Here is a 22,303-nt window from a genome sequence, read left to right on the forward strand (position 1 = left end):
GCAGTGAGTTCTAGTTTCAACTTTAGGATGATGATAATGATGATGGCCTGGCAAAGAGCTTGTTATGTATACGTGGAATGACAGATCCCTGTAGTGTAGACGTTCGGTAACAATACAAATTCCTTCAGAATTTAGTTAAATAGCAGCTTTTCATGCCAGTGGAAAATATGGACATTGTCGAAAGTCTGCTGTTGTACTGAAGGCAATTTGGCTTCCATGTTCGAATGTAGACTCAGAGTGGCAGTTTTCACAATATACAGATTGTCTCATTTATCTTGACCACCCCAAATAACTTTTTGTCCAGGAGCAAATAAAAAATGTGTCAAGCAATTGTTTAGCTATCACCTTAATTTCCTCTCTTGCAACGTGATTCATTACAAAGTATGGACAGCAGGGTGTCTCTTTTTTTAAAAAAATAGCAGCCTATGTTTTTTTATCAACTTCCTTCATCAACCTGCTCAGAAATGTACCACAAGGCAACATTCATGTAAACATGACGTTAAAAAACTGACACAAAACTGACTTTGACTCCTCTGTACTAGCACAAGGTGCAGGTAGTCAGAACAACATAATTCATGCAGTTGCTGAAGCTGACAGTAAACAAATGTAAACATAAGGAATATGCACAGTAGTCATTCAGTTAACCATCTTCAGTTGAAGAGTAAAAATTGGAAATTTTGTGTGACTAGAGCCTCCCATCGGGTAGCCACTACGCCGGGTGCAAGTCTTTTGATGTGATGTCACTTAAGCGACTTGCGCATCGATGGGGAAGAGTAGACCGTGTAACAATGAACAGAAGGTAGAGATGTTGCCCATCCATGAAGAATGTAAGTTATCAGAACAGAAATCGCAGTAATGCTTTCTTGTTCAGGGTGAAGGTATGAGGAGTACAGTACTGCAGAACTTTTAAACATTATGCTGTGCACAGTAGGTGCAGTCCTTGATTAAAAACTTCATAATCGTTACTTTTTTTTATTATGTTTGAAATCAGGCACAACGCCACTCGGGCTGAGAAACTCTAGACAGACTGATAGCCTACAGAAACCTACTTTCTCATATTATTACAATTACTGTTCTGCTAACTTATGCTCATTATTGCTGTTCATCATACTCATATAAATTGTCAATTGAAGATGATTGAATGACTGGTATGCATTTTCCTAGTGTGTGTTGGTCCCCCCCACCCCACCCTCTGTCAACTCCAGCAAGTGGACAAGTTACCATACCACAGGTACTTTCACTGTGAGGTTGTACAGGAGAGTAAAAAGTCAGTTTTGTGTTACATTTTTAACGACATCATGTTTACATGAACTATACACTGCATTACATTTGTGAACAGGTCTTGAAGATGGAAAATGGGTTACCAAATAAAAAATGTAGGTTGCTGTTTAGAAAGATACACTTCTGTTCATACCTTTGTAACGAACAAAGTTACAATAGATGAAATGATGCTGCTTAGTATCCTGCTAATAGCTAAAAATGCTTGATACATTTTTATGTTGCTTCTGGACAAAAAGTTACTTTGAGATGGTCAAGATAAATGGAACACCCTGTATTAAAGAATGGACAGCGTATTGTCTCTGAATAGAAATTTGAAGTTACTGGAATGCTGTAGTTTGTAAAACTTCCGATATTGTTTGAATATAGGCTTACTTGTTTTTAATTAGTTAGTTTTAATGGGAAGGAACTAAAGTAGTTTTTTTAAATATAGATGATCCAATTGAGATGCGTGATGTCAATAAGTACTGTATTACGCAATTGTTAGGTAAATTAATTTTGCAAAATAAGACTCAGAAATGGTGAAATATAACAAAAACAAAGAACATAATTGAAAAATAAGCCATCTGAAAATAACACCAAATTTGGCAACAAATAACATCAAAATTTTACAAAAAACAACATCAAAATTTTACAAAAAATAACTATGAAATAAGCTAAAAATATAACTAGTTTTCCTGCCCTTGCTTATGTACAATTTTTGTGTTTCAGAACAAATGAGTTGAATTCAGTAGACAATGGTTTTTATTCTGTAGTCATTCTTAATTATGATTATCAGCATGAGTCTGTTGTGTTCTACAGGCTTTTCTTATATTTTTCTTTATTTATTTATAACCCCCCGCCCCACCCCCTTCGAATGTGACTGTCACATTGGTAATGGCTAGATACTCTGAAATCTATGCTGATTGGAGGCACTGTGTGCATTTTGTAAACACTGGTTTATTTATTTATATAACAGCAATTTTATATTTTCTCATTTGCTGCTACTGTGGCAAATGCATCAGATGTGATAGCAAGCCTTTGTCATCACGGTAGGTGAGTCCCCTCTCAACCTGGGGCCTGAGTGACCTTCCCCCCCCACCACCCCCCCACCCCTATCCCCTCCCAACAATTGTTTCATTACAGAAGATCGTACGTAATATGGTTTGTCCTTTCAATTATCATATTAACGCTGAACTGACAGCTAAAATCAATTAAAATATGCAACAAAAGAAAGACAATTGAATCTGATGAGATATCTGTAAAATTGTGTACAGATTATGCAAAGAAGACTGAAACTGATGACATATCTGTAAAATAGATTGTGCTTCCCTTCTAGTATTGGGATAAGATTCCAAAGCTGTGCTTGAATTCAGACCAATGTCTTTCTTAATTTCAGGGCTTTTTTGTGCAGGAATTTCATGATAATTTCATTATTCAACATATGCAATTTTTCCTTGTTTGCTAGTCCTTGTGCGACCCGTGGCCAAGGGGTAGCGTCTTCAGTCCCGGGTTCGATCCCCACCACTGCCTAAATTTGGATAAATAATCAGCATTGGCGGCCGAAGACTTCCGGCATAAGAAGTCAGCCTCATTCTGCCAACGGCCTTGTCAAGGAGGGCGGAGGAGCGGATAGAGGTTCAGGGCACTCTCTTGTCCTAGGGGTGGGAAATTGCCCCTGAAGGCGGAGGAATCAGCAATGATCAACGACATGAGGATGCAGAAGGCAATGGAAACCACTGCATTAAAGACACGTAACGTGTATCCACAGGACATATGGCCTGTAGTTGAAGAAGTGTCATGATGATCTCTCCATTGGCAAAAGATTCCGGAATAGTCCCCCATTCAGATCTCTGGGAGGGGACTGCCAAGGGGAGGTTACCATAAGAAAAAGATTGAATAATCAACGAAAGGATAATGTTCTACGAGTCGGGGCGTGGAATGTCAGAATCTTGAACGTGGTAGGGAAACTAGAAAATCTGAAAAGGGAAATGCAAAGGCTCAATCTAGATATAGTAGGGGTCAGTGAAGTGAAGTGAAGTGGAAGGAAGAAAAGGATTTCTGGTCAGATGAGTATCGGGTAATATCAACAGCAGCAGAAAATGGTATAACAGGTGTAGGATTCGTTATGAATAGGAAGGTAGGGCAGAGGGTCTGTTACTGTGAACAGTTCAGTGACCGAGTTGTTCTAATCAGAGTCGACAGCAGACCAACACCGACAACGATAGTTCAGGTATACATGCCGACGTCGCAAGCTGAAGATGAACAGATAGAGAAAGTGTATGAGGATATTGAAAGGGTAATGCAGTATGTAAAGGGGGGGCGAAAATCTAGTAGTCACGGGCAACTGGAATGCAGCTGTAGGGGAAGGAGTAGAAGAAAAGGTTACAGGAGAATATGGGCTTGGGACAAGGAATGAAAGAGGAGAAAGACTAATTGAGTTCTGTAACAAGTTTCAGCTAGTAATAGCGAATACCCTGTTCAAGAATCACAAGAGGAGGTGGTATACTTGGAAAAGGCCGAGAGATACGGGAAGATTTCAATTGGATTACATCATGGTCAGACAGAGATTCCGAAATCAGATACTGGATTGTAAGGCGTACCCAGGAGCAGATATAGACTCAGATCACAATATAGTAGTGATGAAGAATAGACTGAAGTTCAAGACATTAGTCAGGAAGAATCAGTACGCTAAGAAGTTGGATACGGAAGTTCTAAGGAATGACGAGATACGTTTGAAGTTCTCTAACACTATAGATACAGCAATAAGGAATAGCGCAGTAGACAACACAGTTGAAGAGGAATGGACGTCTCTAAAAAGGGCCATCACAGAAGTTGGGAAGGAAAAGAAAGGTACAAAGAAGGCAGCTGCGAAGAAACCATGGGTAACAGAAGAAGTACTTCAGTTGATTGATGAAAGAAGGAAGTACAAACATGTTTAGGGAAAATCAGGAATACAGAAATACAAGTCGCTGAGGCATGAAATAAATAGGAAGTGCAGGGAAGCTAAGACGAAATGGCTGCAGGAAAAATTACTGTCAGGGAGGTAACGATTGTAGAATAATGTAGGTGTTTATACCCTTCCATATACCTCCTTACATCAACCATGCCTGATCACTGTGGAAGTTTCAACTGAAGTGAACACTAGCTGTGAAAGTGTACATTGTATAATTATATTTGAATAATCAGCTTAGTTTTCAAATAGGTGAGAAGGAAATAAATAAATTTGAAACAATGTTTTGTTGTGTTTCAATAATGATTAAGTGATCTATAAGGCTTCAGAAAGATGACAGTTATGTTGGTGTGTTTTTTCTTAATACTGTACCCTCTTCAGCCGTTTGATAGGAGGAGGTTTTTGTATTCTTTCCTGTGTTACACCACATAGGGCAGAAAAACTTTATTTGCATTATGACAGTAACACACTTTCCATGTGAAAGAATTCTATGCAAATAAAACCCGAGAGGTTCAGTCATGCCTCTTCGGTTTTCAAGATGGTATTTTATGGTCTCAACTGTTCCTACAAAGAATGAATTTGTGATTTTTTTTTATCGACAATGCATGGCACAAATGAAATGAATCAAGAGACTAAGAAATTTCGAGTGAGTTTGGACTACAATACTACCAAAGGAGGAGTTGACACTATCAGATGTGCTCATCCTACAGTACTTCCAGAATAATGCGACAATGGCTACTTGAACTTTTCTACAGACATCTAGAAATTGCTGGGAAAAATGCAAACATTATTTTCAAATTCAACAATCCTAGTAATAAAGAAAGAAGACAAATTTTTTTGAAACATCTTGCTCTGGACCTAATGGAAGAACATTTGAATCAACAGGCGTTACTTGAGACACTTCTCAAGGATATTCACACCTTCTTGACCGAGTATAGGCACAAAGAAGAGAAGACCAAGGAGCCAACAAAACCTTGAATTTGTTACATATGTGGCAGACGTAGAAACAATAGAACCAAAACAGTATGTATGAAATGCAAGAAACAGTGTCACAGATACAAAATGTGTGGAATGTGAAAGTGAGCTGCAGATGGAAGTTGACTAATTTATTCACAAGCATTAACACAGGTGGGAGTTTATGAATGCTCCATTATTTCATGACATGTTCCCTTGTTACTTTCTTTTCACATGAATCAGTGCAATTAAGTGATATAATTAAAAGAACAATGAAGGCAGTAAATAATATCAGCTTGTTATAAATTGCAATGACAATAGTAGACAATTGTGAAGGCAACAAATAAATAAAAGATTATTTTTATAGAACCATGTAATGTTATGTGGTGTTTTCTCCAATAAAATGTAACTGGCGATTATATAAAGATTATTTTTCCTTAGGATAAAAATGTAACACTAATTGTGGTGTAAAAGCCACAATGCACCAACTCATGGAAGTATGAAAGGCATGCCCACCGAAGGGTTAAAAATGTATAACAATAGTTACTTAAACAATATTGTGATAAGGAAGGCTGCTACTCACCATATAGCAGAGATGCTGAGTTGCAAATAGGCACAACAACAAAATTTTCACACTTAAAGCTTTCGGCCAATGGCCTTTGTCAACAATAGACACACATACACATACTCACACAAACACAACTCTCTCACACTACTGCAGTCCTAGGCAACTGAATCCACACTGTGAGCAGCAGCACCAGTGCATGAGGGGAGTGGCGACTGGATGGGGGAAAGGTCTAGGTTGGGGCGGGGAGGGGAGTGGAGAGATAGTATGCTGGGGATGGCAGACAATGAAGTGCTTTGGGTTGGGCGGCAGGCAGGGGAGAGGTGGGGCCGGGGGGGGGGGGGGGGGGAGTAGCAGAAAAGGAAAGATATAGAGAGAAATAGAAGAAAATAAATAATAAATAATCCCCCCTCTGTCCATCTCTCCCCTGCCCGTCGCCCAACTTGCAGCACTTCACTGTCCTCCAGCCCCACCATACTATCCCTCCCCTTCCCCGCCCCAGCCTCCTACTTTCCCCCACTCAGTTGCCACTCCCATCATGCACTGGTGCTGCTGCTCGCAGTGTGGTTTCAGTTGCCTGGGACTGCAATCGTGTGTGTGAGTTGTGTTTGCTTGTGTGTGCCTGCACGTGCTCGTGTGCGCGCATACATTTGCCTATTGTTGACAAAGGCCTTGGGCTGAAAGCATTAAGTGTGAAAATCTTATTGTTGTGCCTATCTGTGACTCAGCATCTCTGCTATATGGTGAGTAGCAACTTTCCTTCTCATAATATCGTTACATTCTGTCTTGGATTTTCCATTGTTTAATAGTTATGTAAAGAATGAAAAAAATATTTCCTTGAAATTTAAGTAATCATAGCAAAACATGTACTACAAGTAAAAAAGAACAAGGTGCAGTACTTCTGCCTAGTGAAAAATATAAAACAGCTAAAGAACTAGCAAAGTAAAAGAATCACAAAGTTAGCAATTGGTTTCTGTTTTGGTAGGCTTTTGCGTGTTTATGGTTTCTTTATTTCAGTTTTGCAAGCTACAATACATTTCATTATCCCATTAATGATCCAGTTATTGAACTGGAATGTTACACTTGTTCAGAGTAGATTGAGTTTTATTTTATTCATTTTGATTCTTGGTCAGATATTTTGCTAGTTGAATGATAACTGTTTTCATCCAGAGATTCAGTTTCATTAGCTGCATTAGATTTTGATATCTTCAGCTTTTCTCCTTGTGATCCATGCTTTCTATTTTTAAGTTTTTTGAGCTGTGATTGTGTTCCATTATTTTTCACATAAATGTATGCTTTTGGATTTGGTCTAATTGAGATTCGTGTCTTCATCAGTGAGTAGCTTGGGCCATGCCAGTCATACCAGTACATTCCTTGGTATTCATGAGTGCTTTGCACTTCACCACCAAGATAACGCCCATTCAGATTGCTAATGAAAGAAAAACATTATTATTACTATTATACTATTATTATTATTATTGTTGTTGTTGTTGTTCTTATTGTTAGTATAAAATATCAATAAAATATAATAAATTGTATGTATATGTATTCTGAAAGTAGTTAAGATGGGAGTTGTTAGTTACCAGCAACTGGACTAAAATTGACGTTAAAGAAAGGGAGGGGGCAGATGAATCTTTTTTAAAAATCGTTTTCCAGCATATAACAAAAGGGAAACAGTAAAAAAAATTCTAAGTTTTACAAACACTGAAGGGAAGATAAGTCAGTTTAACTTAAAATGTTCACATTTTAATTTGAGTGTTATTGATATTGAATGAAATAAGAAGTTTACTTTCCAGTCACTTTTGTTTATATCCACAACACATTTCAAGTATTTAAACGTCCACCATCAGGTGGATTTGTATGTGTTAATATGACATCTATGTTGTGTTCTGTCTTTGGTATAACCTCTGACACTGGCACTGTCTAGTGGAGAAACAAAACACTATTTCAGGACACGGTTTTGGGGAGGTTTTTGACTAAAACATAAATGTAAGTGGAATACTTCAAGTGGTCACAAGCTTTTTTCTTGTTAATCATCGAATTTGACTGCATGAGGATAACTACTGGTTTGAAATAGCAGATAATCCCAGCTATTCAGCAAATGGGAGTGCTAAAAATATGTTGGCAAGTGTATAATGATTACTCCCTAAAATTATGGCAGATGGAATAACAGTTGAAAACCTTAAAAAAAAAAAAGCTTCTTTTGTTCCGCAGCTGCAGCTGGTCGTTAAGGTGGTTATTTTTGTCATATAGTTAGTGTTTAAAAATTTGTATTTCTTCCAAAATATCCAATCTCCCACCCTTCACTTCGCAATGTAAGAGCCGTTTGCAGTAAGTGTTCAGCAAATGTCGAACCACACATGCCATCTCCAACTTCGTTGCAGCAACTGGTTATTCAAAAAAAATTTAAGTTTGGGGTACGCGTTGGTACCAGTGTTAACAAGTACGCATGACACACTATCGCACATGCACCCTTGAATATATAGCCAGTACCAGTATAACATCCGTTGCTGCCGTATTGCGCTCACGAAATGGGGGCGATGCAATTTCCTAGATAAGTTTTTGCAATATGAGGATGTATTGCTATATTATAGTTTTTGATGTTGTCCATTACGGACAAATCATAGTTAATTTTATTCTGAAGAAGGTTGGGTCATCCCACTTGAAACCTAGGTAAACATTGCAACTGAGGCTGTTGTTCATTTATAATTAACATTTATGCAGTTGCTGAGAGAGCTGCAAAATGTTAAAAATATTAATCTTCAGTTCCCCGAATGTAATTATTGCTGCTGAAAGTACCCAACATTTGGAGCATCTGAGATCACCTCTGATGCTCACTAAAACCATTGTGTGATTTACCCCCCCCCCCCCCCCCCCCCCCTCCCGTATGATGCACAAAAACAAACTTTAACATTGTCCTTAAACTCTGTGCAGAGTGTTTGAAAATTCCCATTACAAACGTCTAGGACTTGTAAAGTGGAGTGAGAATAGGAGCATAGGAACCCTTTTCTGGAAGCATTATCTAACAATGATACAGAACATCAAAGTTATAGGCGCTGATGTCTGTAAATGTGCACAATTTGAGGTAAGGGTTCCTGGACCGAAAACAAATGAGTTGAAAGTTATAAGTCAAAGCCATTCTGATACTTGTGACAGTGGAATACATTTACTGGTACTGGTGTTCTAGGATTGTAGAGTCGGCAACTTTCATGGGTGGTAGTATGGACCAAAACAATGAAAAGATGTCTAGTAAACATGGGCTCTGAAACACATACCTTAAGAGCTATGAGCACTTGTTAAATAGCAAGGTGTGTGCCACAGTAGCGAAGATGAACAACTGCCCATAGCTCTTATTGTATTTATTTCTGAGCCCATGTTTACTGCCATTTTTTCTTTATTTTGGTCCATACTATGACCGTTGAAAGTTGCCTACCTTATAGTCTTGGCATCTACAATATCAGTACATATATTTAACTGTCATAGGTATCAGAATTGTTTTCACGTATAACTTTTATTTGTTCCCGGTACAGGGACCCTTATCTCAAATTGCTACGTTCATCCTTCACCATCATCCTAGAAAGTTTGTAACATCGTCATGGAATCGCCCTGCACATACATACACTTACATGTGGTAGAATCTGTAACCTTGATGCTCTGTAGTGTTATTGGATGATGTTTCCAGACAAGGGTTCCTATTCAAAATGTTATGTACTCACTCTCTTCTACAAGCCCTAGAAGTTTGCAACAGAAATTTCAGAACACACTGTATGACACCAGGCAGGCTATTGTCACAGAACTTCAAATTGAAGTGAAGCTATCCAGGAAAGATTATTTATTTGCAACTGGCAGTTTTCTGTATTGATGAATTTATTGTGACCGGGAACATCTTTGATTTAATATCACAGATATATAATAAGCAAACACATTTCACAGAAAAGTGCACACCAGAGAATTGGGTGGAGGGGGGGGGGGGGGAGGGGGGGGCAAATTATGGGACATTTGTTGCAGTGCTTTGCCTTTGTATGAACAGTTTACATGGAACTCTTTATCATCTTTCACTTTCATATTGATGATGTAGCTGAACAACATCTGTTATTCCCTTGTAATGGTAAATATAAATGTAAAGTTCCTCATAAGCAAAATGAAGAGCAGTTGCTGGTTGGTTGATTTATTTTGATAGAAAATGGGTAAGAGCCAGTGAGATAATTCAGTGTCACAGTAATGAGGGTGGAAACTGACATAAATGCAGAAAGTACATATTCTATGAAACAATTAAAAAATATAAATTGAGACTCAGTCTTGCAGTGAGGTTTGGGAATGGAACTGCTAAGCAACAGAAGGATTTTATAATTGTGATGAAAAGTCAGAAATAAAAACTGTCTGTAAAAGTTTACTGTGAACTATTAACAGAAATAAATGAGTACCATGCATGCACGTTTTTCAGATAGTTTCAGAAAGATTGGGATACAGCAAATTTTTCTTTGTGCAAAGTACTTATGAAGGATAAGACTAACCATACAGAGTGGACAGATGAATAGTGAGAATGAAATTTTCATTCTGCAGCGTAGTGTATGCTGATACAAAACTTCCCGGCAGATAAAAACTGTGTTCCAGCCTGTGACTTGAAACCAGGGCCTTTGCCTTTTGCAGGTGAGTGCTCCACCAACTGAGCTACCTGAGCATGATGGGTCGTGAGTCGTCCTTAGATAACTCATTTAGTAGAGCTGTTGACTGCAAAGGACAAAGGCCTGGATTCAAGTCCTGGTCCAGCACCCAGCTTTAACATACCAGGAAGTTTCAGTTGAATAGTCACCTGTAATTTAAATCAAGAAGTATTTATAATGGTGTGTCTTGCTATAATATGAATGTTAATTCTCTCAACATTAGAAATTTAAGATAGTGATTCCACAATGACTCTGTGCTGAAGTATTATTTGACGACAAAGGGTGATTTCTGGTCACACATATACCTTATCTTATGGATATATTCCAATTTCTAACAACTGAGAACAAGCCAATTCAAGAAATGTAAAAGCTAGGCAGATACTGTATGTAGAAAAAACAGCAATAATAGTAGTAGGAATAATGTAGCTACTGTTATTTCCACCTTGTATCGCATCCATTATACCACCAAGCTCCAGTGTGAGACTCGGCACAATTTCCATCAGACCAGTTGTCGTGATCCATGTCATAAGTAGAGAACTTCATTCCAGCGTGATAAATTAGTGAATCACCTGGAAAAGTTCATATCCATAAGTTCTGTTGTATATTGGATTATAGGTACAATATCTTACTTCAGTCTTGATACCTGCATCTCCATCATAGTCTCCAAGTATAGAGATTGGGTAGCCTTCAAGTTCTGTTCCAACAGAAAATGCAGAGTAGAGGGCGTACGTCTTAGTGAGTGTGAAATCATGCATTTCAATTAATAGTTCATGTATCTGGAAAATGCAAACAAATTAATACTGGCCATAAAAACATGATTGATCACGTCATTATGTACTTCCAAATTTTTAATTTACCACATCATTGGATAATATATGTATTTTTTCCAGTCCCAGCCAGAATTCACCAGCTAAGTTCCCAAATCCATATTTATAGTCATGCCAGTTCCGAAAGAACTCTACAGAACCTTCATACCGATTTTGGATAACCTGAATGGAATAAGTGTGTTAGTTTTTAATTTATAAACATTGCATAGCAGTAGTTCATTGAAAACATTTGCAGGTAATGCTACATACTGTCCAACCTCCATTGTGGGTTTCTTGATCACAGTAGACAAAGAATCCTTTTGTGGATAATTTTGGCTTTATTTTATACACCCCAGAAATATTGTTACCATATTGCTGCAATGCTTTGCAATCTTCAGGGAGTTGTTCATCTTCTTCAGCTTGCAGTTTCATGTGTGGAGTAAATTGTTCTCTCATCAAAGGAGAGATAAAAGAATCCTGTCTTATTTCCATGGTAGCAGAATGAATATCTTGCTTTGTAGCCAGTTTGGTGCTTATTGAAGATAATGATCTGAAATTATAATCTTACTGTTAGATACATTCTATTGTTTTTTTGCTATTGTATAGGGAAAGCAAGTAGTTGAGGATGATAAAGGGTGTTTAGTTTTCAAAGCTTGTTAGACAAGTGATTTTTAGCTAAGTGCACATTTACTAGAAGAAGAAGAAGAAGAAAATAATGAAATGAAACTAAGACGCTTATAGGAAGAGATTTGAAAAGTTCATTCAACAACATCAAAATTTTTTTAAAAAAATCTAGGTATATGTGTTGATAGAGATGCTCACTGTACAAATGACCATCTAAAGAAAGACAGTGTACAAAGCTGCATTCTAGGTTATTGGTTGGAGAAATAGAACACCTGAAAGAGGAATTAAAGTTGTAAAATGAGGAAACTGCAACTGCCTTAAGAGTCGTGCCACAGTACAGTAAGAAGCAGTTGGGATGAAAATTAAACCTTATACAGTGGAAACAGGAATGAGGTAGAAACTACAATGGAAAATTTGGAATAGTGACATTAACAAAGAGAATAACAATTAGCCTAAGCAGAGAGAAACAGTGCGAATTAGTGTAATAGTGTACTAATGTAACAGTGAGTCAGAAAATCAAGAACCTACACTTAAAGAATTAGCATAATAAAATACTTCACCAATTGCTGTTGTTGACAGGTGGGTTCCTCTCAATGTAGGATTTTAGAGTCCTGTGGCCCCTCCACCCCCTGTGATCCTTCCTCTACAAATCTGTCTTTTCTTGCTGAAGAAGCACTCTGTATTTCTGGAAAGTATGATTATTATTTTCTGTTTCAATTGTTTTTTTGAAAGTACCGTAATTGCGCATCCGGAAGGTAAGCTCTGCCTGAAAATCATGTCTCTTCGTAATTATAAAATACTGGTCTGTTTCTGGGACATACTTCCAGATTGATATATCTGTTTCCATTACTTCTTCTAGCAGGTACTCAAAGTGTACAGTTTTTAAGATTTACAATATTTGATATAGAACAGCCAAGTGTAACTAGCTATTGGCAAATAAATATTAGCTGAACTTCCATCCCCTATGTTGCTAGTGCTCGTTTGTTACTTTCATTTCGTTGCAAAGAAGGGGATTTGGGGGGGGGGGGGGGGGGGGACTGCTTACAGTCTTTTAGGAGTGGTGGTTCCTGGGAGTGAAACCCCCTGTATTGTGTTGTACTTTAGTTTCCCAGGTATCATCTCCTGAAGCCATTCACCAAAGTGGGCCATTGTTTGCAAGTAATTGATTGGGGGTGGGGGGGGGCGGGAATTTGCATGGTATGTTACAGCATTATACACTGAGGTGACAAGTTGTGGGATACCTCCTTAGATTGCGTCGAACCTCCTTTTACCCAGTCTAATGCAGCAACTCAACATGGGTACGGACGCAATAAGTCATTGGAAGCCCCCAGCAGAAATAATGAGCCATGCTACCTCAGTAGCTGCCCATAATTACAAAAGTGTTGCAAATCAGGGTTTTGTGCAAGAACTAACCAACCAATATGTCCCGTAAGTGTTCATGGGATTCATGTCAGGGATCTGAGTGGCCAGACAATTTGCTTAAATTATAGAGAATGTTCTTGAAACCAATCACGAATAATTGTGGCCCAGTGACATGATGTATTATCATCCATAAAAATTCCATCGTTGTTTGGGAACATGAAGTCCATGAATGGCTGCAAATATCTCCAACTAGCTGAATATAACCGTTTCCAGTCAGTGATTGGTTCAGTTGGACCCAGTCCATCCATGCAAACCCAGCTCACAGCTTAATGGAGCCACTACCAGTTTGCACAGTGTGTTTTTGAGAACTTGGATCCATGACTTCATAGAGCCTGTGTCACATTCAAACCCTGCCATCGTCTCTTACCAACTAAAATTGGGACTCATCTGACCAGGCCATGGTTTTCCATTCACTATGGTCCAATCAGTATAGTCACAAGCCCAGGAGAGGTGCTGCAGGCAATGTTGTGCTTTTAGCAAAGGCACTCGCATTAGTTGTCTGCTGCTATAGCCCATTAATGCTAAATTTTGCTACACTCTCGTAATGGATAAGTTCATCATATGACCTGCATTGATTCCTGTGTTTTTTTCACACAGTGTTGCTTGTCCGTTAGTTAGCACTGACAACTCTATGCAAACGTCACTGCTCTCAGTTGCTAAGTGAAGGCTACCGGACGCTGCATTGTTCGTGGTGAGAAGTAATACCCAAAATCTGGTATTTTCGGCACAACCTTGACATTGTGCAACTCAATATGTTGAATTCTGTAATGGTTTCCAAAATGGAATGTCCCATGCATCTAGTTCCAACTACTATTTCATGTTCAATGTCTGTTAATTCCTGTTGTGCAGCCATAATCATGTCCGAAACATTTTCATGTGAATCACTAAGTACAACTGACAGATCCTCCAATACACTGCCTTTTTATATCTCGTATGCGTGATACTACCACCATCTGTATATGTGCTTATCATTATCCCGTGACTTTTGTCACCTCAGTGTAATTAAGAGGTTTGTTCTGAGTAACAACTTAGTGCAGTGGTTAAGATATGTTACTGACATACTGAAAGTGATGGGTCGAGTCCTGTGACATGCATTTTAAATTCTTAATCATAAATGTTTATTGAAATGGCTTTCATCATTATATTTTGTTCATGTAATTTGTTCAAATGTTGTTTTTTATTTATTTTTTATTTTTAATCCTTTGCTGCATCATTTTAATCCCCATTTTAACTTTATTTGCTTCATTTATAATCTTTAACCATGTTAATTACCTTTTTGTATCAACTTTTCTTTAATTTCTTTAGTTTTTGTCATTTTATATTTTTGTCCATGTTACTTTCGTCACTATTTCTATTCCTCATTTTATTTATGCAATCCTTTCTTTCATTTAAATCTTCATCTGCATTATTTTGTCTATAGTGTAAATAGAATTTATGTTTTTAATGTTTATGTAATGATTGTTATCACTCAGAAAGAAAAGTAAATTGCACAACAAAAAATTAATTTTCTTTACTATTGCGCAACAAATATAAATACTGATATATTGTTTCACCTTTTGTTGTTTGGTGGGTGGATCGACATTTTCAAACTATTGAACATTACAGTAGGTAAATAAAAATAATTAAAATTACATGGACAATTATTCCAAATGAAAAAGAATGATAGAAAGAAGAAAGGAGAGCAAGTAAAAAAAAAAAAGTTAATATAATGATTGAAATGATAGAGTAACTGATTAGAAATTTAAAATTACATTTGAACTACTTAATTGAATTAAAATTAATTATTGTTGTTTAGTAAAGATTTAACATAAAAATTTAAAAGCATCAAGCAGGATTAGAACCCACCACCTTCAGCATATCAGTCATAAGCCTTAACGATTATCTGTGGTGCCATGTGGAATAAATTTGTTAACTACCATGTACTAGTGCAACACTCAAGTCATCTTCAGCAAAGGGCTCACATTGGTGAATAGCTTTAGGGTGTGAAACCTAGGAACATAACTAAACACTGTGGTATAGGTGGCTTCAAAAGTCGATCCCAAGCCTGGTGACAACACTTTGTTAGATGTTCAATGAAATGTGTAAGGCAATTTTTATTGAGAATGGGTCTGCATTAAAGAAACATTTAGGAAGAGGATTAATACATGGAATAAAATGAGTAGGAGGCAGCCATTTTTGTATGGTTTCATGAATATTTTCAGTGAAAGTTTCCAAATTAGTTACAACAGTGTACCATTTTGGAGATCTGCTATAAACTGATGGTTATAGCTCACTATAGTAATTATTACAAAGAAAATACTTACTTTGTTGCATTGATTAATGTTGTGAAGTTTCTCTGTGTGTTAACCGCAACATTCTGTAAGTTTTTCACTATTCCCAGGATACTGAGAATGGAAGTTCGAACAATGCTTAGCTGATTGTCTGATCTTGTTTCTGCTGCATTTATTGCTCTGCTTCCTGATGTTGACATAAAATATGAATTTTTAGTATGGATATTCAGATTTTCCCATAAAGAAATTGAGGAAGTAATACTAAAAATCATGTATGATGAAAAGCAAATAAAAAAAGGAAAGAAAAGAAGGGGGGGGAAACAAAACGCAGATTACCATCAAACAGTAAGCACTCAGTCATGTAGTCTGTGCCATTAATTTATATGATGAATACTGTTGAGAGAGAGAGAAATTCAGTCTACGCATAATATGAAAATATGCAAAGTTCTTGTTCTCAATTTGTTATCATTCTCATGAGTCTTTTGTATACCCTTTGTTTTTCTTGATCTCGTCATAATCAGTGTTTGGCTCTGAAATACTCTGTTTAAGTGTTCAGTGGCTACAGTCTACATTATTAGTATTTCCTAGCACTGGAAGAAGCATGTATCAATAATATCGCCAGACAATTAATTGAACAGAAAGAATTTGTACGGGAAGCTTCCGAACCCTTCAGAATTAACACAGGTGTTTGACACCGGACTCTCACCAAGCTTGGGTAGCTCAGTGGTTAGAGCACTTGCTGACGAAAGGCAAGGCTCCGATTTCAAGTCTCGGTCCAGCACACAGTTTTCATCTGACAGGAAGTTTCAAGGAAGAAGAAGATTTGAGGTGAAATGTCTCGCTTTTGCTAATGATATTGCAGTAATTTCTAAGGACGAAACAGATGCAAAGATAATGATAAAAACAATTCACCCATGAACATAAAAACAACAGATATAAGTATAAATATAGACAAATACAACACAGAGACATCAAAAGAGTGATTAAGTTTAAGTATTTGGGAGAATGGACACAATGCAATGAGTTAGATAACACCACAAGTAAAGAAAGATTGAAGAAAATGGAAGTAGCATACAAACTCACCTGAAACCAATTTAATGAAATGTTGGTATCATTCCAGGCAAAAAATTAAACACTACACAACTATAATGAAACTAGAAACACTTTGCAGATCTGAATGCCTAACAATGAATAGCAGGGGTGATCAGAATAAAAGGGGTGAATAAGAAGAACTGGAAAAGAAAGGAAGGAAAGGACTCAGATAAATTTTAGGACCACAATTGAACAAAGATAACAACTGGATGAAGAAGAGAAATGAAGATCAATACAGAAGCATAGAAACAATCACAAGAGATTAATTAATGGCCATATTTACAGAATGAATGACAATAAGCTAACAAAAAAATTAATTTAATTTCCAAATTAAAAAATATCACAGGATGGCTGGAAGCGGACAAAAAGGGACTTGATAAAACTTAACATCACAGAAGGCACTATACAGGACAAGGGAACTGATCAGTACTGTGAAATTTCCCGTCCAACAACAAAAATCACAATCTAGCAAGATGACATCAAATAAACAGAGGCAGGCCATCAGCCAACGCATGAAGTAGTTCTGGAAAGATAAGAAGAAAAATATAATATATACCTTTGCCTTATGTCCTAAGATCATGAGAGAGTGGGAAAAGAACTGCAAGAGCGAGGACAAGGAAGAAGAATGAGATTTTCACTCTGCAGTGGAGTGTGCGCTGATATGAAACTTCCTGGCAGATGAAAACCGTGTGCCGGACCAAGACTCGAACTCGGGTAGAGGCCCTCTATATACTCCTTCCACCTTTCTGCTTTCCCTTCTTTGCTTAGAACTGGATTTCCATCTGAGCTCTTGATATTCATATAAGTGGTTCTCTTTTCTCCAAAGGTCTCTTTAATTTTCCTGTAGGCATTATCTATCTTACTCCTAGTGATATATGCCTCTACATCCTTACATTTGTCCTGTATCCATCCTTCCTATTCCATAATGATGTATGATGCTCAATTATACGATAGTGCAATATACACAGTGTCAAGAAAAGAAAAATTGGGGTGAAATTCATTCCATCTGTGTGGTTTTAACCATGCTGAGTATTTTATTGTAACTTGTTTTAAATTGGCTATCTCATTCTTTCATCAAATCTGGCATGCTCTGATTGTTGCTCATTGTGGTCACTAAAAAAACCTGTATCAATAACATTCACTGCTAAGGAATGAATAAAATGCACTTGCTTAGATTTTTTATGCTAAGTCTTGGAGTTTTTATACATTGATTAGACCTGCTGCAATGAATACAGTTGAAGACAGTGAGATATTTGAGAAATTATCAGGTTTTGTAATTCATTGAAATTAACCTGTGTATTAAATAAAGTACAATTTATTACATCCTAAAAAAATAACTGAATTTATGTGCTTGACTCAATATTGTTAAAAGATAGGTGTTCTGATCAAAAGGGTCATGATATCAAAGAAAACCAGTATCTTGTTAAAGCTGGGAAGCAATCTAAACAGCACAAGATAAAATTTGTAAAAGATAGTGGTGTGGTAAAAGAAGAAAAGAAAAAACAACCAGGTTATGAGTGCTCTGTTTCCCAGAAGGCTTGCTCTAATTTGAACTTAATTTTGGTAGATACTATTCAGTAAAACCTGTGACCTGAGGTGTACAGTAGAGGTTGCACTACTACTTACGTTTTTAATACATTGTTTTATGACATTTTAATTGAGCACCACAACACTGTAGCTGTATTTACAGGTGGGTCTAAACAGGGGGACTCCGTTTGGTTGCTTTGTTGTTTTTTTCCCCATCGTATCCTCAAGATCAGACTGCCTCAAGATTTTACTGGCTTCGAAGTGGAATTATAGGTGATCTTTAGGGCATGGAGCAGGTGAGGCATGTCAGCGAGGCAAGTCAAGAGCGCTAAATTTCGTGTTTGTTCATATTCCCTGAGTGCCCCTCACTCTATACAACTTGTATACCTAGCAGATAAAGTAGCCCAGAGTATCCATGGACACCCTACTCTGTTTAAAAAGGCAGGGGAAGGAGGTGTCTTTCTGCTGGGTGGCAGGGCTCATGAATAATGTGGGGGACAAAAGGGCAGATGCTAGCAGCCAAGGAGACGTGTTGTGATCCTCAGTTAATAGAACATATCAACATCTTTGTTTCACATTGTTGTGCAAGGTCACCATAAACTGAGAAATTATTATTCTTTGTTGACTACATTCTACAGAGTTGTTGACACTCCTTGTCTACTGATACAAAGAAATAATTTGAAACTAAGTGTCATCGAGTGTGAAAAACATTGTTAGGTGGCAAAAACTGGGTCTATTACTGTGAAGTTTTGATGGTACTTCCCAAAGAAGTGGTATTTTAAGATGAGTGTACCATTCATTTTGATGACTCCAGATCATGGTCTGTCAATGTGAGATTAATCTGAGAAGTTAAAATTCAAAGTTCCTATAATGAGAATTTTAACTTGTGCTTCCAGTAAAAGCAAGTAATTTACTTTTCATGTACAGAAAAATTTTATTGAAAGAAATATGAGAAAGTACCATATAGGCTAGTGATCTAATATGTAAATCACATCCAGTACTTTGTGTGGAGCATATCCATTTGAATTCACATATCCCATTCACTCTGACAATATCATAACATTTTCATTAGATTTGTAAATAAAACATTGGTATTCCTGGTTTACTTTGCATGTTTTTACATGTGGTTGAAGCACTATACTCTATAGTAAGCAACCAAATCAAAGAATATTTTATTTTATTCATGGTTTACCAATTGGTGCATGCTATGTGGATTACCAATGCCCAGAATATATATTTGACACACATGTTCATGCTGATTCTTACTTGTTTCTGAGAACATCCCTCGCAGATGTTCTTGTCCTTGGTTCAGGGCACTTGTATCCATTTTTATAGATTCAAGAACTGAATCAATTTTACTGCTCTGCCAATCAAGTTGTTGTACTCTTCGACTTACTTCCCGGAGTTCTGACTTCACACTTTCACTCTTTTCCTGCATCTGCACCTCTAGCTTTGTTAGCCTGAAATAAATGGTCTTCTGATTGGTCAATACAGAGAAAGATGTATGCCGGTGTAATAGGCTTTGTATCACATTTTGTGTTAATATATTAATTAGCTACATCAGTGGCAGTTCATTTCATACTGATTGTGTGATAAACATGTGACACTGGAATTTGTGAAGCTGCTCATCAACTTCTACCTTTCATATCAGAGAAAAATCTGTAGTAATTTTATTGCTGTTTATGTATTAGCCTTCAAATGATAGCGTGTTTTATGGCGAGGAAGCTAAGAAGATAGAAAAATAAATATCTTGAGTGACACAAAAATGTGGAATTGTTTTTAATTGGAAGTACTGTAACTTGGAATCATCAGGAAGTGGTAGAATGGAAATATAAGAATTGTGAGTGAATTCCTGTCAAGATTTGCCTACCTAACTTAATGCTAAATATATTGCTTGGAGCATACATGGAAGTTCAGCAGTGGAGCTCTAGTAAGAATTTCTTTGTTTCCCAATATGTTGAAATATATTATTTGTTTTAAACTTTGTCCATTATAAAAACAAAAGCACTGAGGATGATGAACAGTTCCCACAAATTTTGAACTCTTGCACAATATTTCTGAAAAATGCCTGTGCTAGTCAAGAAAACTTATTCAGCTTGTGTTGTACTCTGGATTGTTTGTGTATCTCCTCTTTTTTAAAAAAAAAATTCTGACAAAAACATTGTGAATAATTTTTCCTATCTATACAAGACATGAAGTCAGATTTTGGGAAGAATTATTGTCCTAACCAGATAAAGAGAACATTTGTGATCGAGTTTGGCAATAAAATGGCCAAAGCACTGGACTCATTTTCATATTAAAATGTAATTGAATTTCCCATCTGACCTTCCTGATTGAAGGTTTCTGTTGTTGCTTTATTATCATTAAAAATAAAGCAAGAGAATTCTCAACCATTTTTATTAAGATTATCAGACTATTTGGCTTGGAGATATAAGTTTCAGTTAGCTGTAATGTTCATCATATTACACAGGTTCTGTAAAATCAGTAGTTATGTAGTAGATGAAAACGATAGCTGAATATTGTAACAGGAAGAGTGGCGTTGTTCACAGTATATCCTTTGCAAGTACTGTACATAATATCCTGATTTATAATGTTTTAGGAAATAGTAATCAAGAAGTAGTTCTTTTGAGTAGATTAGCACTAATTGTAATTGGTTCTTAGTATACTGAAGAGACCTGCAATGCCTGTTAATATACAGTTTCACTCATTTAGTACCTCAGAACACTCGGGCTTCACATTCTAACTTACAGAACATAGGATGTGACTGAATAAATGAATAACTGACTCTTGTCAGTATATCACTTTGCCCTCTTCCTATTCATTCCCCAAACTGGTAATGAGTTCTTCCAGTGGGACATGAAAGTAATATTGGGTTAACTTCATCCCATACTCACAAGGCAAGTTTCATATCCAAAATTTGTACTTACAAGATATGAGATGAGCTTTTTAGCTTACAACAATATTAGCTGCTATTTTGAAGGAAACTTCTGTGCTCCAACTATTCATTTTACTTAATGCTATGTCTGAATGTAATTTACTTAACTGTAATTAATAAATAATATTAAATGTAATGAATTACCGGTATTCAATTGTTTCTGTTTTCCTTAGAATCTGTTCCTCCATGGTCAAAACAGCTGTAAGACGATCTTGTAGTCTCTGAAGTAGTAATGTATTTTGCATTGCATTGTTTTCTTTCTCACTATTTTCACTGGCATCATTTTCATTGTACATCTAAAACATTGTTCGGTCTTGAAAAAAAAGGTGGTAATAGCAACAAAACATAATATTTGAAATGTTGGAATGGCAGTAACCAAACTAATCTCAAAGTTCTTTTATTTACAGTTTCTACAAGGAGAGTCAGTTATTGTTAACCTTAATTTATTACATCAGCAGTGTGAAGTATTTCTTATGCAAATCAAAATACAATTTGAGTGAAAAAATAACTAATTTAGGTGATTTATATGTTTCTGGCATCAGTGAGAAGTGACAGAATTCGTTTCTTGAATCAAACAATGGACTATAAAGACTTGAATGAATGGTCATAATTTTTGTTGTTGTCTGCTGATGCTAGCCCTCAATCTGATTACCTGCTCTAATGATAGATATTTGACCTCACACTTTAAGCGATAATGTACTTACATGATTTATTTAACGTATTGACATGAAAACCCACCTCAGTCGCATTTGTAAATCTTCCTAAAGTGTCCCGTGCCCTTGGCAGTTTTCGTCTATTGCGCACTTTAACCGTTGTTTCTAAGTTTCCTTCTGTTGTCTCATGATTAGCAGAACATGTATAAGAAATAAAGCAGCTAAACCACAAGAGGGAAAAGATTATATTCATCTCCATCGGCAGATTTGTGCTCTTGTGTTTTGCTGTTATCAAACAACTGAGAAAGTACTGTGACATTGCCTGTTATATAGCGGCATGCATTACTGAAACATATGGCAGACACATTTTTTGCTGTCAGGTCATTCTTTATTTTTCCATGGGACTTGCCGTGCTCTCGTGTTCCCTGTTTTTGTCACACAACATCTGCCTGCTCCAGTTTTTGTATTGTGGTAGTACTCTTGCAATGTAGTTTCATATTTATCTGTTACAATTTTCTTCTTTTTTGTAAGTCCTCTAGTGTACCAGTATTATTGGTAACTGAAACACAGTTTGTATTTGA

General features: G+C 36.8%; 2 protein-coding genes across 3 annotated transcripts in view; one reads left to right on the forward strand and one right to left on the reverse strand.

The window, feature by feature from the left end:
- LOC126278658 (mitogen-activated protein kinase kinase kinase 4) overlaps positions 1–22,303 on the forward strand; it is a 184,663-nt gene that overhangs the window by 151,544 nt on the left and 10,816 nt on the right. The window lies entirely within an intron of this gene.
- On the reverse strand, positions 6,700–22,056 carry LOC126278664 (angiopoietin-related protein 7-like). Its single transcript, XM_049978902.1, has 9 exons — positions 21,808–22,056; positions 21,214–21,365; positions 19,401–19,594; positions 15,549–15,702; positions 11,470–11,749; positions 11,251–11,382; positions 11,037–11,169; positions 10,836–10,962; positions 6,700–7,158 (listed from the first exon to the last, which is right to left on the reverse strand). The coding sequence occupies exons 1-9, from the start codon at positions 22,039–22,041 to the stop codon at positions 6,843–6,845; spliced, it is 1,722 nt and encodes a 573-aa protein (XP_049834859.1). The 5' UTR covers positions 22,042–22,056; the 3' UTR covers positions 6,700–6,842.

This window comes from Schistocerca gregaria, chromosome 1 (assembly GCF_023897955.1).
Source record: "Schistocerca gregaria isolate iqSchGreg1 chromosome 1, iqSchGreg1.2, whole genome shotgun sequence".
Classification (NCBI taxonomy): domain Eukaryota; kingdom Metazoa; phylum Arthropoda; class Insecta; order Orthoptera; family Acrididae; genus Schistocerca; species Schistocerca gregaria.